The 13,475-nt window shown below is 44.2% G+C and overlaps 1 protein-coding gene across 3 annotated transcripts in view; it reads left to right on the top strand.

Annotated features, from left to right (window-relative positions):
* Positions 1 to 13,475, top strand: part of LOC140730482 (proteasome activator complex subunit 4-like) — a 123,984-nt gene that overhangs the window by 23,588 nt on the left and 86,921 nt on the right. For 2 of the 3 annotated variants that reach the window (XM_073050964.1, XM_073050963.1), the window contains 4 exons: positions 4,801 to 4,950; positions 6,960 to 7,023; positions 10,125 to 10,199; positions 12,415 to 12,537. In XM_073050964.1, the coding sequence (XP_072907065.1) occupies positions 4,801 to 4,950; positions 6,960 to 7,023; positions 10,125 to 10,199; positions 12,415 to 12,537 (412 nt within the window). Of the gene's footprint in view, positions 1 to 4,800; positions 4,951 to 5,120; positions 5,282 to 6,959; positions 7,024 to 10,124; positions 10,200 to 12,414; positions 12,538 to 13,475 lie in introns of those variants that run through there. The other variant, XM_073050965.1, reaches the window with a different exon arrangement.

The following is a 13,475-nucleotide window of genomic DNA, read 5'->3' as shown; positions in this document are numbered from 1 at the left end:
AATTTAAGTAATAAGTCAATTAACTCCTAAACAAATATAAAAGGATATCTTTTACAATGACTTGAGTAAGAATTATTTATATTCTATGTGACATTGTAGCGGTGTGCTACACGCAGCGCTGCAATAACGACACGGAGTCGATGAGCTGCAGTTGCAAAAGAGATTTATTCAATCTTCGCGGCCTCGCTTTAAAGCCTTCTTGATCCCTCCCTCCCCGGGCGGGCGCGTATTCACAGTCCCGTCCCGCGCGCAGGCTTTTCTCCTTGCTGGTGAAGCAGGCTTGGAGCCCTTTTTGCGACCGGCCTCAGTGCCGGCGCGCGCCGCTTTGTGAGCGGGTTCGAGTGCGCTGGGAAGTGGGTCGCCACATAACCCCCCCAGAACCGGCGATACACCCCCTCAATGTCCACAGTCTGGGTCGGACTCTGTTTGGGAGGTCTGCCTCTGCGCCGCGGTGCCGGAATCTCGACCGGCTGCGCCACATCCACATGGGCTGGTTTGAGTCAGTCCACCGTGAAAACCTCCTCTTACCCCCCAATGTCCAGTACGAATGTGGACCCGTTGTTTCTGATCACTGTAAATGGCCCCTCGTAGGGCCGCTATAGCAGTGCCCGATGTCCGCCCTGTCGTACAAAAATGAACTTACAGTTTTGCAGGTCTTTGGGTACGCAGGTTGGGTTCTGCCCATGCTGCGAAGTGGGTATGGGGGCCAGGTTACCGAGCCTCTCGCATAGTCTGCCCAGGACTGCTGTGGGTTCTTCCTCTTGCCCCCTTGGGGCTGGTATGAACTCCCCTGGGACGACTAGGGGTGCGCCGTACACCAACTCAGTCGACGAGGTGTGCAGATCTTCTTTGGGCGCCGTGCGGATTCTGAGCAGGACCCAGGGAAGCTCGTCCACCCAGTTAGGCCCTTTGAGGAGGGCCATGAGAGCCGACTTCAGGTGACGGTGGAAACGCTCCACTAGTCCGTTCGACTGTGGGTGGTAGGCAGTTGTGTGGCGCAGCTGTGTCCCCAAAAGGCTGGCCATAGCTGACCACAGGCTGGAGGTGAACTGGGCGCCTCTGTCGGAGGTAATCTGGGCTGGTACACCAAAGCGAAATACCCAGTTGGCAATCAGTGCCCGGGCGCAAGATTCGGAGGTGGTTTCGGTGAGCGGGACCGCCTCTGGCCATCTTGTGAACCGGTCCATGATAGTCAGGAGGTGCGACGCTCCTCGCGACACTGGCAGGGGGCCCACGATATCCACATGAATGTGGTCGAAACGCTGGCGGGTGGGGTGGAACTGCTGCGGCAGGGCTTTGGTGTGCCGCTGCACCTTGGCTGTTTGGCAGTGCATGCACGTTTTGGCCCATTCACTGACCTGCTTGCGGAGTCCTTGCCAAACGAACCTGTTGGCTACCATCCGGACGGTTGTCCTGATGGAGGGGTGCGCTAAATTGTGAATGGAGTTGAAAATGCACCGCCGCCAGGCTGCCGGCACGACGGGACGGGGTTGGCCGGTGGTGACGTCACAGAGTAGGGTCCTCTCACCTGGGCCTACGGGGAGGTCCTGTAGCTGCAAACCAGAGACTGCAGTCCTGTAACACGGGATCTCCTCGTCTGCCTGCTGCGTCTCCGCCAGTGCTTCATAGTTTACCCCCTGGGACAGGGCTAGGATGTTAGGGCGGGAGAGGGCGTCCGCCACGACATTGTCCTTTCCCGAGACATGCATCGTGTATTCGGAAATGTAGGACAGATGTCGCTGCTGGCGGGGCGACCAGGAGTCGGATGCCTTCGTGAACGCAAAGGTAAGCGGTTTGTGGTCCGTGAATGCGGTGAAGGGCCTACCTTCCAAGAAGTACCTGAAATGCCGGATTGCCAGGTATCGCGCCAACAGTTCCCGGTCGAAAGCAGTGTACTTGAGCTCGGGTGGTCGTAGGTGTTTGCTGAAAAACACCAGGGGTTGCCAGCGATCCTCGATGAGTTGTTCCAGCACCCCACCGACTGTCGTGTTAGATGCGTCCACTGTGAGGGCGGTAGGGACGTCCGTTCTGGGGTGCACTAGCATCGTGGTGTTTGCCAAGGCTTCTTCGGTTTTAATGAAAGCGGCGGCGGACTCCTCGTCCCAGGTAATGTCCTTGCCCTTACCTGACATCAGGGCAGCTGAAGGGAGGAAGCAGTGGTAGAAATTTACCATACACACGAATTCCTGAAGGCCTTTGATTGTGTTGGGTTGGGGGAAATGGCGGCCCGCATCTACCTTAGCGGGCAGAGGGGTTGCCCAGTTTTTCGTAATCCTGTGGCCCAGGAAGTCGATGGTGTCGAACCCGAACTGGCATTTGGCCGGGTTGATTGTCAGGCCGTATTCACTCAGTCGGGCGTAGAGTTGACGGAGGTGGGACAGATGCTCCTGACGACGGCTGCTGGCTATGAGGATGTTGTCCAAATAGATGAAAGCGAAGTCCAGGTCGCGTCCCACCGCGTCCATTAACCACTGAAACGTCTGTGCGGCATGCGGAGGAACTCGAAAAGGCCGAAAGGGGTGATGAGTGCCGCTTTGGGGGCGTCGTCTGGATGCATCGGGATTTGATGGTATCCCCGGACGAGGTCTACCTTGGAGAAGATCTGTGCGCCGTGCAGGTTTGCTGCAAAGTCCTGAATGTGCGGCACAGGGTAGCGGTCCGATGTTGTAGCCTCGTTCAGCCTGCGGTAGTCGCCGCATGGTCTCCAGCCCCTTGTTGCTTTGGGCACCATGTGCAGGGGGGAGGCCCATGGGCTGTCGGACCGCCGTATGATCCCCAAAACCTCCATCCTATTGAACTCCTCCTTCGCCAGTTGGAGCTTGTCTGGGGCAAGCCTTCGAGCATGGGCGTGGAGGGGTGGTCCCTGTGTTGGGATGTGGTGCTGTACGCCGTGTCTGGGCATGGCTGCCGTGAACTGCGGTGCCAGAACCGATGGGAAATCCACCAGGACTCTGGTGAAATCGTTGTCGGACAGCGTGATGGAGTCTAGGTGTGGGGCCGGCAATTGGGCTTCAGCCAGGGAGAACGTTTGAAAGGTCTCGGCGTGGACCAGTCTCTTCCCTTGCAGGTCGACCAGTAGGCTGTGAGCCCGCAAAAAATCAGCGCCCAGGAGTGGTTGGGCTACGGCGGCCAGTGTGAAGTCCCACGTGAACTGGCTGGAGCCGAACTGTAGTTGCACCATACGGGTGCCGTAGGTTCTTACTGTGCTGCCATTCGTGGCCCTCAGGGTGGGACCCGATGCCCTGTTGTGGGTGTGGTAATTCATCGGAGGCAAGTCGCTGATCTCGGCTCCGGTGTCGACCAAAAAGTGGCGTCCTGACCGCTTGTCCCAGACATACAGCAGGCTATACCGATGACCAGCCGCCGTAGCAATCAGCAGCGGCTGGCCCTGGCGTTTCCCGGGAACTTGCAGGGCGGGCTACAGCGGTGGGCTTCTGCGCCCCACCACTGGTGGTAGAAGCACCATTGTTCGTTGGCCTCCTCACCCCTGCCTCTGGGGTTAGCAGGCTCTGTGGCCGGGCCTGGTCTGGTTTGCTGCTGGGAGCGTGGCCTGGTGATCTGTGTGACGGACGCCCCACTCTCCTTCTTGGCTTTTCACAACACGTCCGCCTGGGCTGCCACCTTCCGGGGGTCGCTGAAATCTGCGTCGGACAGCAGCAGGCGTATGTCCTGGGGCAGCTGCTCCAGGAATGCGTTCTCAAACGTGAGGCAGGGCTTGTGACCTCTGGCCAGTGAGAGTATCTCATTCATCAAAGCCGACGGCGGCTTGTCTCCCAAACCATCCAGGTGCAGTAAGCGGGCAGCCCGCTCGCGCCATGAGAGTCCGAAAGTCCTTATGAGCAAGGCTTTGAATTCTGTGTATTTGCCGTCCGCTGGGGGCGATTGTATGAACTCCTCAACCTGGGCCGCTGTTTCCTGGTCGAGGGAGCTCACCACGTAGTAGTAACGTGTGGCATCCGAGGTTATCTGCCGAATGTGGAATTGGGCTTCTGCTTGCTGGAACCATAGGTGAGGTCGCAGTGTCCAGAAGCTTGGCAGTTTTAACGAAACTGCATGAACAGATGCGGCGTTGTTTATCTTCAGCCCAAATATTGTTTGGGCCATCGGGGTCACCAATTGTAGCGGAGTGCTACATGCAGTGCTACAATAACGACACGGAGTCGGTGAGCTGCAGTTGCAAAAGAGATTTATTCAAACTTTGTGGCCTCGCTTTAAAGCCTTCCTGATCCTGCCCTCCCCGGGCGGGAATGCTGTAGGGGGCGCGTATTCACAGTCCCGTCCCGCGCGCGGGCTTTTCCCCTTGCTGGTGAAGCAGGCTTGGCGCCCTTTTAGCGACCGGCCTCAATGCCGGCGTGCACCGCTTTGTGAGCCGGTTCAAGTGCGCTGGGAAGTGGGTCGCCACAACATGAAGTTAAACTAAAGTGTTAAACTAGTTTGTTTTATTTAAAGCTTACATTTCAAAGCTTGTGGTGAAAGATATTGAGGGGAATTATTAAGCTAACCAAATGTACATAGAACATAAAACAGTACAGTCAGATCTTGGCCTGAAACGTCCACTCTTTATTCCTTTCCATAAATGCTGCCTGACTGCTGAGTTTCTCCAGGTTTTTTTGTACAAGCCTGATGTAGTGCCAACCTCTGTGCAGTATATATTTGTATACTTTTAAACCTTGTATGGAGTTATTAGATGGAACACAGTATTATGTTCAGTATATATTTGTATGCTTTTAAACATTGTATGGAGTTATTAGTTGGAACACAGTACTATGTTCAGTGCACAGAAGTAATTTCTTGTGCTAGGTATTTTCCAGATGATGCTACAGCTGAGATGTTAGATGAATGGCAGCCATTGATGTGTCCTTTTGATGTCACCATGCAGAAGGCAATCAGCTATTTTGAAATGTTCCTTCCAACCTCTCTTCCGCCTTATTTGCATCATAAAGGATTCAGGTCAGGTTACAACTTTATTCTAGTTTATTTTAATTTGTCTTTACCTTTCCTTGTATATCATTTCAACATTCGGTATTAACACTAACAATATGACTAAAGATGGTTAGACTATTCTAATTATTTTTTGTTGTTTTTATGTTCTGGTAATTACTGACCAAGGCTGAGAATATTGCAAAATAAAATAAAACAGCCAAAAGAGATTTCAGGAAAAAATACATTTGATAAACCTAATAGAGTTCTTTTGAAGGTACCCCTAATATTGGAAATACGGTCAATGCAGTACATGTAGACTTTGTCAAAACTGGTTAAGTGGATGAAGATACATATGAAGGTAAAAATTTGATTTTCAAAAGATGTATGAAGGATAGTATAGAACAAAAATGCAGTTTGGAATGAATTGTGAGATGTAGTGGCTCTCCCCCCCCCCCCCCCCCCCCCACCCCACAAGATTTCTTGTAATTGCAAAAAACAGCTTGTGATAGAAGTGATGTGTATATACAATGGTGGTAAAAAGTTTGTGAACCCCTAAAGAATTTTCTCTATTTCTGCATAAATGTGACTTAAACTTTGATTAGATCTTCACGCAAGTCCTAGAGCTGGATCAAGAGATCCCAATTAAATAAATAACGCAAGTATAAGCACACATCCTTCAGGTGTGCTTGTGTTGATTGTGAGTAAGGAGAACCTGTTATTACTGATTGATGCAGACTGTGGTCTCCTGATGAAGTAGTCTAGGTCCCAGTTGTAGAGGGAGCAGTTTTGCAGCAGGAGGAAGCTTCCCACTGAAGTTCTGAGGTTGAAGATACTCTTGAATACTTCATTGAGTTGTTCAGCACAGATTTTCTGTACCTTGCCAGGTGCACCATTGGGGTGTGATGCCTTACAAATGTTCATACTGTTGAAAAATGTTCTGATGGCCTCTGAGATAGAGATCACAGTGTTCCCAGATGCTGTGTGGATTCACACAGGTGCAGTTTTATTCTGCCTTTCAAAGCATGCATAAAAGGCATTGAGCTCATTGGGGAGTGAAGCATCATTGCAGGATAAGAAGGATAAGAAAGTGCAAGTACGAGGTATTTAGAAACATTTTGAATGCTTACACAGAGCAATGATCATTATGATGACATTTAACGATGAAAAGCATGATGATCTTTTCCGGAATCCGGAATCGTTGTAAGATCTAAGTACATAAGTGAGACATTAAATATAAACTATTTACTTTGGAGAACATGAGGAAATGTTAGTGCACAGTGTGATGCTATAGAGTTTTTGTAGCTAAAGCAGAGTAGTTTAAGGGGATGAAAACAGGATAGAAAAGAAAGGGTGATGCAAGCAAGCACATGGTGTGGATAAATGCTTATGTTCCACTTCCACCCTCTCCTGGGGAGCCATTGCAGTGGCAGTGGCATTTAGTAAACTTCAGCTCTCAGTTTCAGGGATGTAGATTTGACTCTGCCCTTGGATATGATCTGTAAGAAGTTTTCATGTTCTCTTCTTAACTGCATGGGTTTTGGGGTGCTTCAACCCCCTGAGATGTGGGTTAATTAATTGTTCACTAAAACTTACTCTTTAATGTAGGTGGGTCTACAGGATTGATCAAATTATTGACGGGTTCAACAGGAGAGCTATGTAAAGCTGATATGAACCTAATAGGCTGAGTAGCCTCCTGCTGTGTTTGAAAAGTTAGTCATTACTCATGGGAGGCTGACAATTTTCCATTACAAAGAAGAAAATTTGTATCCGGAGTGAAAATCACTAAAATCATTTTGATGCTAATATATTCAACTGAATTCCTTTTCTAACTTTGATGCAATTGTTCCAAATTCTCTAGACTTTTTAAAATATAAAGACTTTGATTTATCTCTAGTCCTCATTCAGCAGGACAGGAGTTAATTCACTATGGATTCTCACATTCTCAATATATTTTGTGGAAGAGCCTTGATTATTTTGCTTATTAATCATATGCTTTCATTAATGAATTTAGCATCATATTTATTTAATTTCTGCAGGCTTTGGTTTGATGAATTTATGGGCCTCTATGTCTCAGTTCAGAATCTCCCACAGTGGGAAGGGGTAAGTCGCTTCTTCCAATTGACTCAGATCGATAATGCTGCTTAGAATCAATGGTCTTACTGACAATACCTGGCTTTAACTCTCCACCACTCAGTCATTTCAATTTTTGCGGCATGTTGAGTATTCAATTTTGGCTTAGTCACATACTCCTACACATAATTTCAACCTGCTTTTCACAACTTTCATTAGTCTGCACAGGTTGTCCTGGGTAATGAACAAGTTTTAATCTTTTGTCATCCCGAAGTTAATTTTTTCCGTAAGTAGAAATGTAGAAAATTTACTTGCTATGTTTCCCACAGTATTATAATGAATGGCATCAAAGCTAATAAGAAATAATTAATATTATTAAAGGTAAAGAAAGAGGAAACTGCTTCTGATGTTTATAGGAATGATTATGTATGTATGAATTCTACATATTAAATTCATAAGTCATACATTAGTACTTTGAATACTATGCTTTCATGGTACTATTGTATGACTTCTGAATTTAATAATGTTATGGGAGCTTGTGCTATGAAGTGGTATCTATAAGTTGGGTGTTCATAAGTAGGGAACAGCCTGAAATTGGTTACACCTCTGCTGTGGTCTGAGCCTTACTGTTTACACTGAATCCCAAAGCAAGCTTATATCTGTCGATCCTCCATTACAAGGAATGCATGCTTTTACCTCTAAGACTTTGTTCAATTCATATTTGTTGCTGAAGCCTTGTCCAAGCCTTTGTAACCTTTATGCTAGATGATTTTCATGATCTCTTGGGATAAATTCCTAATTCCCACCACAAAAGGGCATGAAACTTGGACTTACAGAACTATTTTCTGTGGACAACAGCCTTGACATGGGACACCCTGAGACCCTCTTTATCATTGTTGGTGACTTTAAATAGGCCAATTTAAAAAGTGTGTTACCAAAATACTACCAGCACGCCACCTGTCCCATCAGGGATCTAAACACTCTTGGCCATTGCTATACAATGATCAGAGATGCCTACTAAGTCATCCTTGTCCACCTTTGGTAAATCTTACCACCATGCTGTGCTCCTTTCTGCATACAAATTTAAATGGGAGGATCCAATACAGAAAGTTGTACAATGCTGCTCTGAGGAAATAGGTGAGGTTGGCAGCAACTGAGTCAGTAGATTGGTCTTTGTTCACAGCCTCAGCTGCCAGCTGAGAGTGTCACCACCATCATGGGCTTTATCTCCTAGTGTCTTGAGGACGGTGTACCAAAAAAGACGATCCAGGTGTTCCCAAACTGGAGATCATGGCTGAACCGGGGGATCCACTCCCTTCTTTAGCCTAGCACTGCAGCATTCAAATCCTGTGACCTTGACCTTTATAAGAAATTGCAGCATGACCTTTGTAAAGCCATCAGAGAGCTCAAGAGACAATACAGATCCAAAAGCGAATCCCAGACCAGTCTTCCATTATTTTGAGGCTTACGCACTATAATGGGCTACAAAATGATCAGGCAGTCTCACTGGCATAGCATGACCATTCCCAATTAGCTTGAAATACTCTGCATGGCTTGAATAGAAGGGAATTAGTAAGTGTACGGAGAGAAGACAGACGGCTTAGTACATGGTGTTACGGCAGTAACCTTTCCCTCAGTGTCATCAAGACAAATGAGCTGGTCATTGACTTCAGGAAGGAGGTGGTGCACATGCTTCTGTTTCCATCAATGGTATTGAGCTTGTGAGGTTTGAGAACTTCAAATTCCTAGGAGGGAGCATCACCAAAAGCATGTCTTGGTCCAACCATGTAGATGGCCATAGAAAAGAAAGCCCATCAACACTTCTACTTCCTGTAGGGTCTAAAGAAATTCGGCATATCTCTGTTGACTCTTAATCATTTTTTTCAATGCACCTTAGAAAACATCCTGACTGGATGCATTGCTGCTTGGTATTGGCAGCTGCTCTGCCTGTGACTGCAAGAAACTGCAGAGTTGTGGACACAGTTCAGCATCTCATGGAAACTAGGCCCCTCCATTGACTGCCTGTACATGGTGCCTCAGTAAAGCAGCAGCATAATCAGAGAACCATTCACCCTGGTCATTCTCTCTTTTCCCCACCGGGCTCTAGGACAGCTTTTATCCCACTGTTAAGGCTATTGAATGGTTCCTAAGTGTGATAAGATAGACTCTTAACCTCACGGTCTACCTCATTATCATTTTGCACTATTTTGTCTACCTGCACTACATTTTCTCTGTTGCTTTTACATTTTATTCTGCAGGTTTACCTTATTCTATCTCAGTGTACTGTGTAATGAAATGATATGTATGAACAATATGCAAGAGAAGCTTTTCACTGTATCTTGGTACATGTAACAGTAATAAACCAATTTCATTTCCCATTTACCATTCACCATAATCTTGATCGCCTAAATTTTTTTTGGCCTGTATCACATCATCTTCAAGGCACATAGAGTCTTTGCCAATGTACATTGGTCCCTGGCACTTGACAGCTTCAGAATTCAAAATTCTCAATTTTATTAATATTATTCATCATACCATCCTCTCAATAAATACAGCATTTTGTAGACCGATTTTTTAAAAAAGCACTAGGAAATCTGCATTCTTTCAGCTTTTTGTTTTATTTTATAATCCTTCTGACATTATAATTCCACCTGCTCCGTTCTCTGAATGAGGATACTAATCAGAATCAGGTTTATTATCACTGGCATGTGTCATGAAATTTGTTAACTTAGCAGCAGCAATACATAATATAGAAGAAGAAAAATAATAATAATAAAACCAATTACAGTATACGGATGTTGAATAGATTAAAAATTGTGTTAAAAATAAACAAATAATATATATTTAAGAAAGTGAGGTAGTGTTCATGGGTTCAATGTCCATTTAGGAATCAGCTGGCAGAGGGGAAGTCTCATTCATCCCTTTAAAGCTTGATGAATACCCAGTTTTTATCATAATTTTTGTTCGCACCTCCTATTTTTTCCTTCTTTAGCTTGGTGCCCATTATTTTTAAGTGGGTTCTAGAGTACAAATGTATTTGTAATTTTCTAGTAATCCAGTAATTCTGAATTGAATTGATGTCATAGATTAATGCATTAAATCCTAAGCAAAAATGTTTGTTATATTGACAGAACTTGGTAAACCTGTTTGCTCGTTTGGCTACAGAGAACATTGGGTACATTGATTGGGATGAATACATTCCAAAGGTAACTTGCATTCTTATTTTAAAGTGTGGTGATGAGCTGTTTGTGGTTTTTCAGTTTTGAGTCACTGCCTTGGTGAGGTACTGGCAGGCAATGTGATTGTAAAAACTGCATATGTACTTTTGGCAAAAACCTCAGTGAAAAATTGAATAAAAATCTTCAGGGTTTTCCTGTGGCTTACTGTTGGACATTATTTTGTGCAGCTGAAACAGTGGTGTTACGAGGGATGGTTCCAGTTACTATACCTGCAAATTCAGGATAAAATGTAGTGACAGTTGAATCAAACCACCAGCTTTAACCTTTAAAGACAAACTATGCTTAAGTTTATTAAATTTAGGAAATGGATTGGTTTTTGAGGCAAAATAGTTTGCAGGGCTTGAGCAAGGAGCTGACAAAGACAATTAGCAAAGTGACCTTTATTGCAGTAATGAGCTGTTTCTTAAAACCTTCAGAAAATTTAATCAAAGTTCAAATAAACAAGATATTGTACAGGAAGCACAGGTGATCTCAGATATTGGAATAAGGAACAGTAAGCACTCAGCTGGAAGGAACTCAGTGAGCCGAATTGTGGAGAGTTCGAGTTCCTCTACTTCTCACCTATCACCCAACCAGCCTCTGCACCCAGCATATCATCCTTTGTTATCTTCGCCAGCTGTAGTGAGATTCTACTGCTAGCCACATCTTCTACCCACTTCTTTCTGCCTTCCACAAGGATCACTTCTTCTGTGACTCCCTGCTTCGCTCATTCTTCTCTGATCTCTGGATCTTTCCTTGCAATGCTGTTCTTTCACCTCCTCCAGATCTAAGTATTCTTCCCAGATTTGGCAAAGATTTGCATGCACCTTATCCGATCTTGTTTACTGCATTTAGTGCTCCTGATGATATGGCCTCTATGCCAGCGAAAGCAAGCACAGACTAGGTAACAGATTTATAGAACACCTACAGTCTGTCCACAATGGCAATTCATGGTTGCATGCCAGTTCAGTACCCCTTTCCCACACCAGCCTAGGCCTTCTCCAATGTCTGGTGAGGCCTAATGCAAATGAGGAACAATGCCTCAGATTCCAGCTGGAAAATCTGCAACCTAATGGTATGAACCATTTTTAGTTCCAGATAACCCTTACCTCCTACTTCACCCCTTCCTTTTTTGTTTGCTCCGGTCCTCCATTTTTGTCTGTTAACCGATCCCCACCTACAGATCCTGGTTTCATCCATTTACTGCCCTTACATTTTACCCATTAGATTTCCACCACACTTTTCTGATTCCACCTGCAAACTCCTTCCTTAAAGAATCCTCTTATTGCCTTTTTTACTTAACAAATTCAAGCAGAGGTAGCTTTTGTGTTCTTGCTTCATCACCCTCCGAGGTGACTCTACCCTCACCTTCCCCTCCTCTCACCTGGCTCCATTTGCCTGATCTAACAAACACTTGTCTCGGTGTCACCATTCCCAATTCTTCTTAATACTAGCTACCTTCTCTTTTCACTCTTCATCTTTTTGCAGGGTTTCAGCCTGAAACACAGCATTTCCTTCCCTTCTGCAGAAAATGCTTGACTTGCTGATTTCTTCCATTAGATTGTTTGTAATATTGTCTATGTGGAAATGATTTGAGGAAAATTTTTACAAGTTAATGGAATTTAGGAGTTTTAAAGTATTTCTAAATAAGTAATTTATTGGTAAGATTTTACTTTTTAAGAACAGATAATTAACTGCAATCTAAGTTGTCTTGCACTGATTCTCCTCTATTAAAATCTTGTATGAGGAAAGCATTTGTCAGCCTTCTTCCAACCTGTTACAAAATCTTGGCAGGCAAGACTGGCTTCCATGTTGATCTTCCTTATTGATTTTTTATTAACGTGCAATCTGCAGATTTGTAATGAATTGGGAACATTTCTGGGATTTTCAGGTTAAATCTTTGCTGCATAATTGCCTTCTGTTTCATTAGTTATTATGGTAGACACTAGTTGGAGCCTTGTCATTGCTGGCTGCATAATTCAGACCATTAAAATGGTGTTTGCTTCAAAACACCATAAATATCAATTGTGATTTTTGTTTGTATGTTTCTTTATCAGTTATTCAAAATAGCAGAAGAAAAGTATTACACTTTTTTTTATATAACGGTTGATAATTTGATGTTTTTGTGTCCTAGCTAAAACTCATTAAGGTGAAATTATGTGTTTCATATGGCATTGGTTACTGATTATCTCTTATTTTACAGATTTTTACCAGATTTCTGAGAAGTTTAAATCTGCCAGTAGGAAGCAGTCAAGTGTCAACTTCCAAATATTTATCAAATGCATATGAAATAGGCCATGTGGTGGTTTGGATCACATCCATGCTGGTTAGTTGTTAATTGTAGATCTCACTAGGCTATTCAGAGGATGTGTTATTTATTTATCTTACGGTAAATATGAGTGAACAAATTTGTATCTAAATTTATTCTTGTGCTAAAATATGTTATTTAAATTCTAAATACTCAATGTTATTGATTATTGAACTGAAATATAAAAAATCAGTTGACGGAGAATGCATTTGTCAGTAGAAGTATTTGTTAATTATACAAAGCTAGGATTTCCAACATTGTATTTTATCTTTAATGGCACAGGTGGTGAGTATGTTTGTTGGTGGGTTTATGATGTCCCACAATAACCAGTGATTTCAAGAATAGGTTAGGTTTTAATAAGCTACTGCAGTAATTGCATGAAATAAAAGAGCGTGAAGACTATCTAGAAATTCCCTTGAAATTTATGTATCAAATTCAAAATGCACTGCTCTATACCATTTGAAAAAATAATGTTGACAAAACCAATTTTTTCAAATCTGATGAAGGGTCTTGGCCTGAAAAGTGATTTGTTTATTTCCCTTTATAGGTACTGCTTGATCTACTGAGTTCCTTTACCATTTTGTGTGTAGCACTGATGAGGTTAATTGCTATTGTAAATAACTCCATAGTCAAAGTAAGAGGTGAAGAGTTGAAGGAGTTGGCGTGAGAGGAATAAATTGTGAGATTATGGGGGAAAGAGAATAAGATTGATAGGGTTAATCTATTGGAGTTGCAAGAACATGGTGTGTTGAATGTTTTAGTGTAGGAAGTTATCAGTATGTGTGTAAAATTGGGTGGTAGAGAGGGGTTATTCCTGTTCATTTTTTTTCCCCCTCTTGGCAAAGAAGCCAGTAATTAGAGATTCTAGTACTAGAAACAGATCGCGAAAAAAAATAGAGTAATTGAGTACTGCAGAAGAAATTCTGCAGATGCTGGAAATCTAAAACAACACAGAC

This window comes from Hemitrygon akajei, chromosome 7, assembly GCF_048418815.1.
Source record: "Hemitrygon akajei chromosome 7, sHemAka1.3, whole genome shotgun sequence".
Taxonomy (NCBI): Eukaryota; Metazoa; Chordata; class Chondrichthyes; order Myliobatiformes; family Dasyatidae; genus Hemitrygon; species Hemitrygon akajei.
The sequence above is the reverse complement of the archived record's forward strand: the minus strand, read 5'-3'. Positions and strand labels throughout refer to the sequence as shown.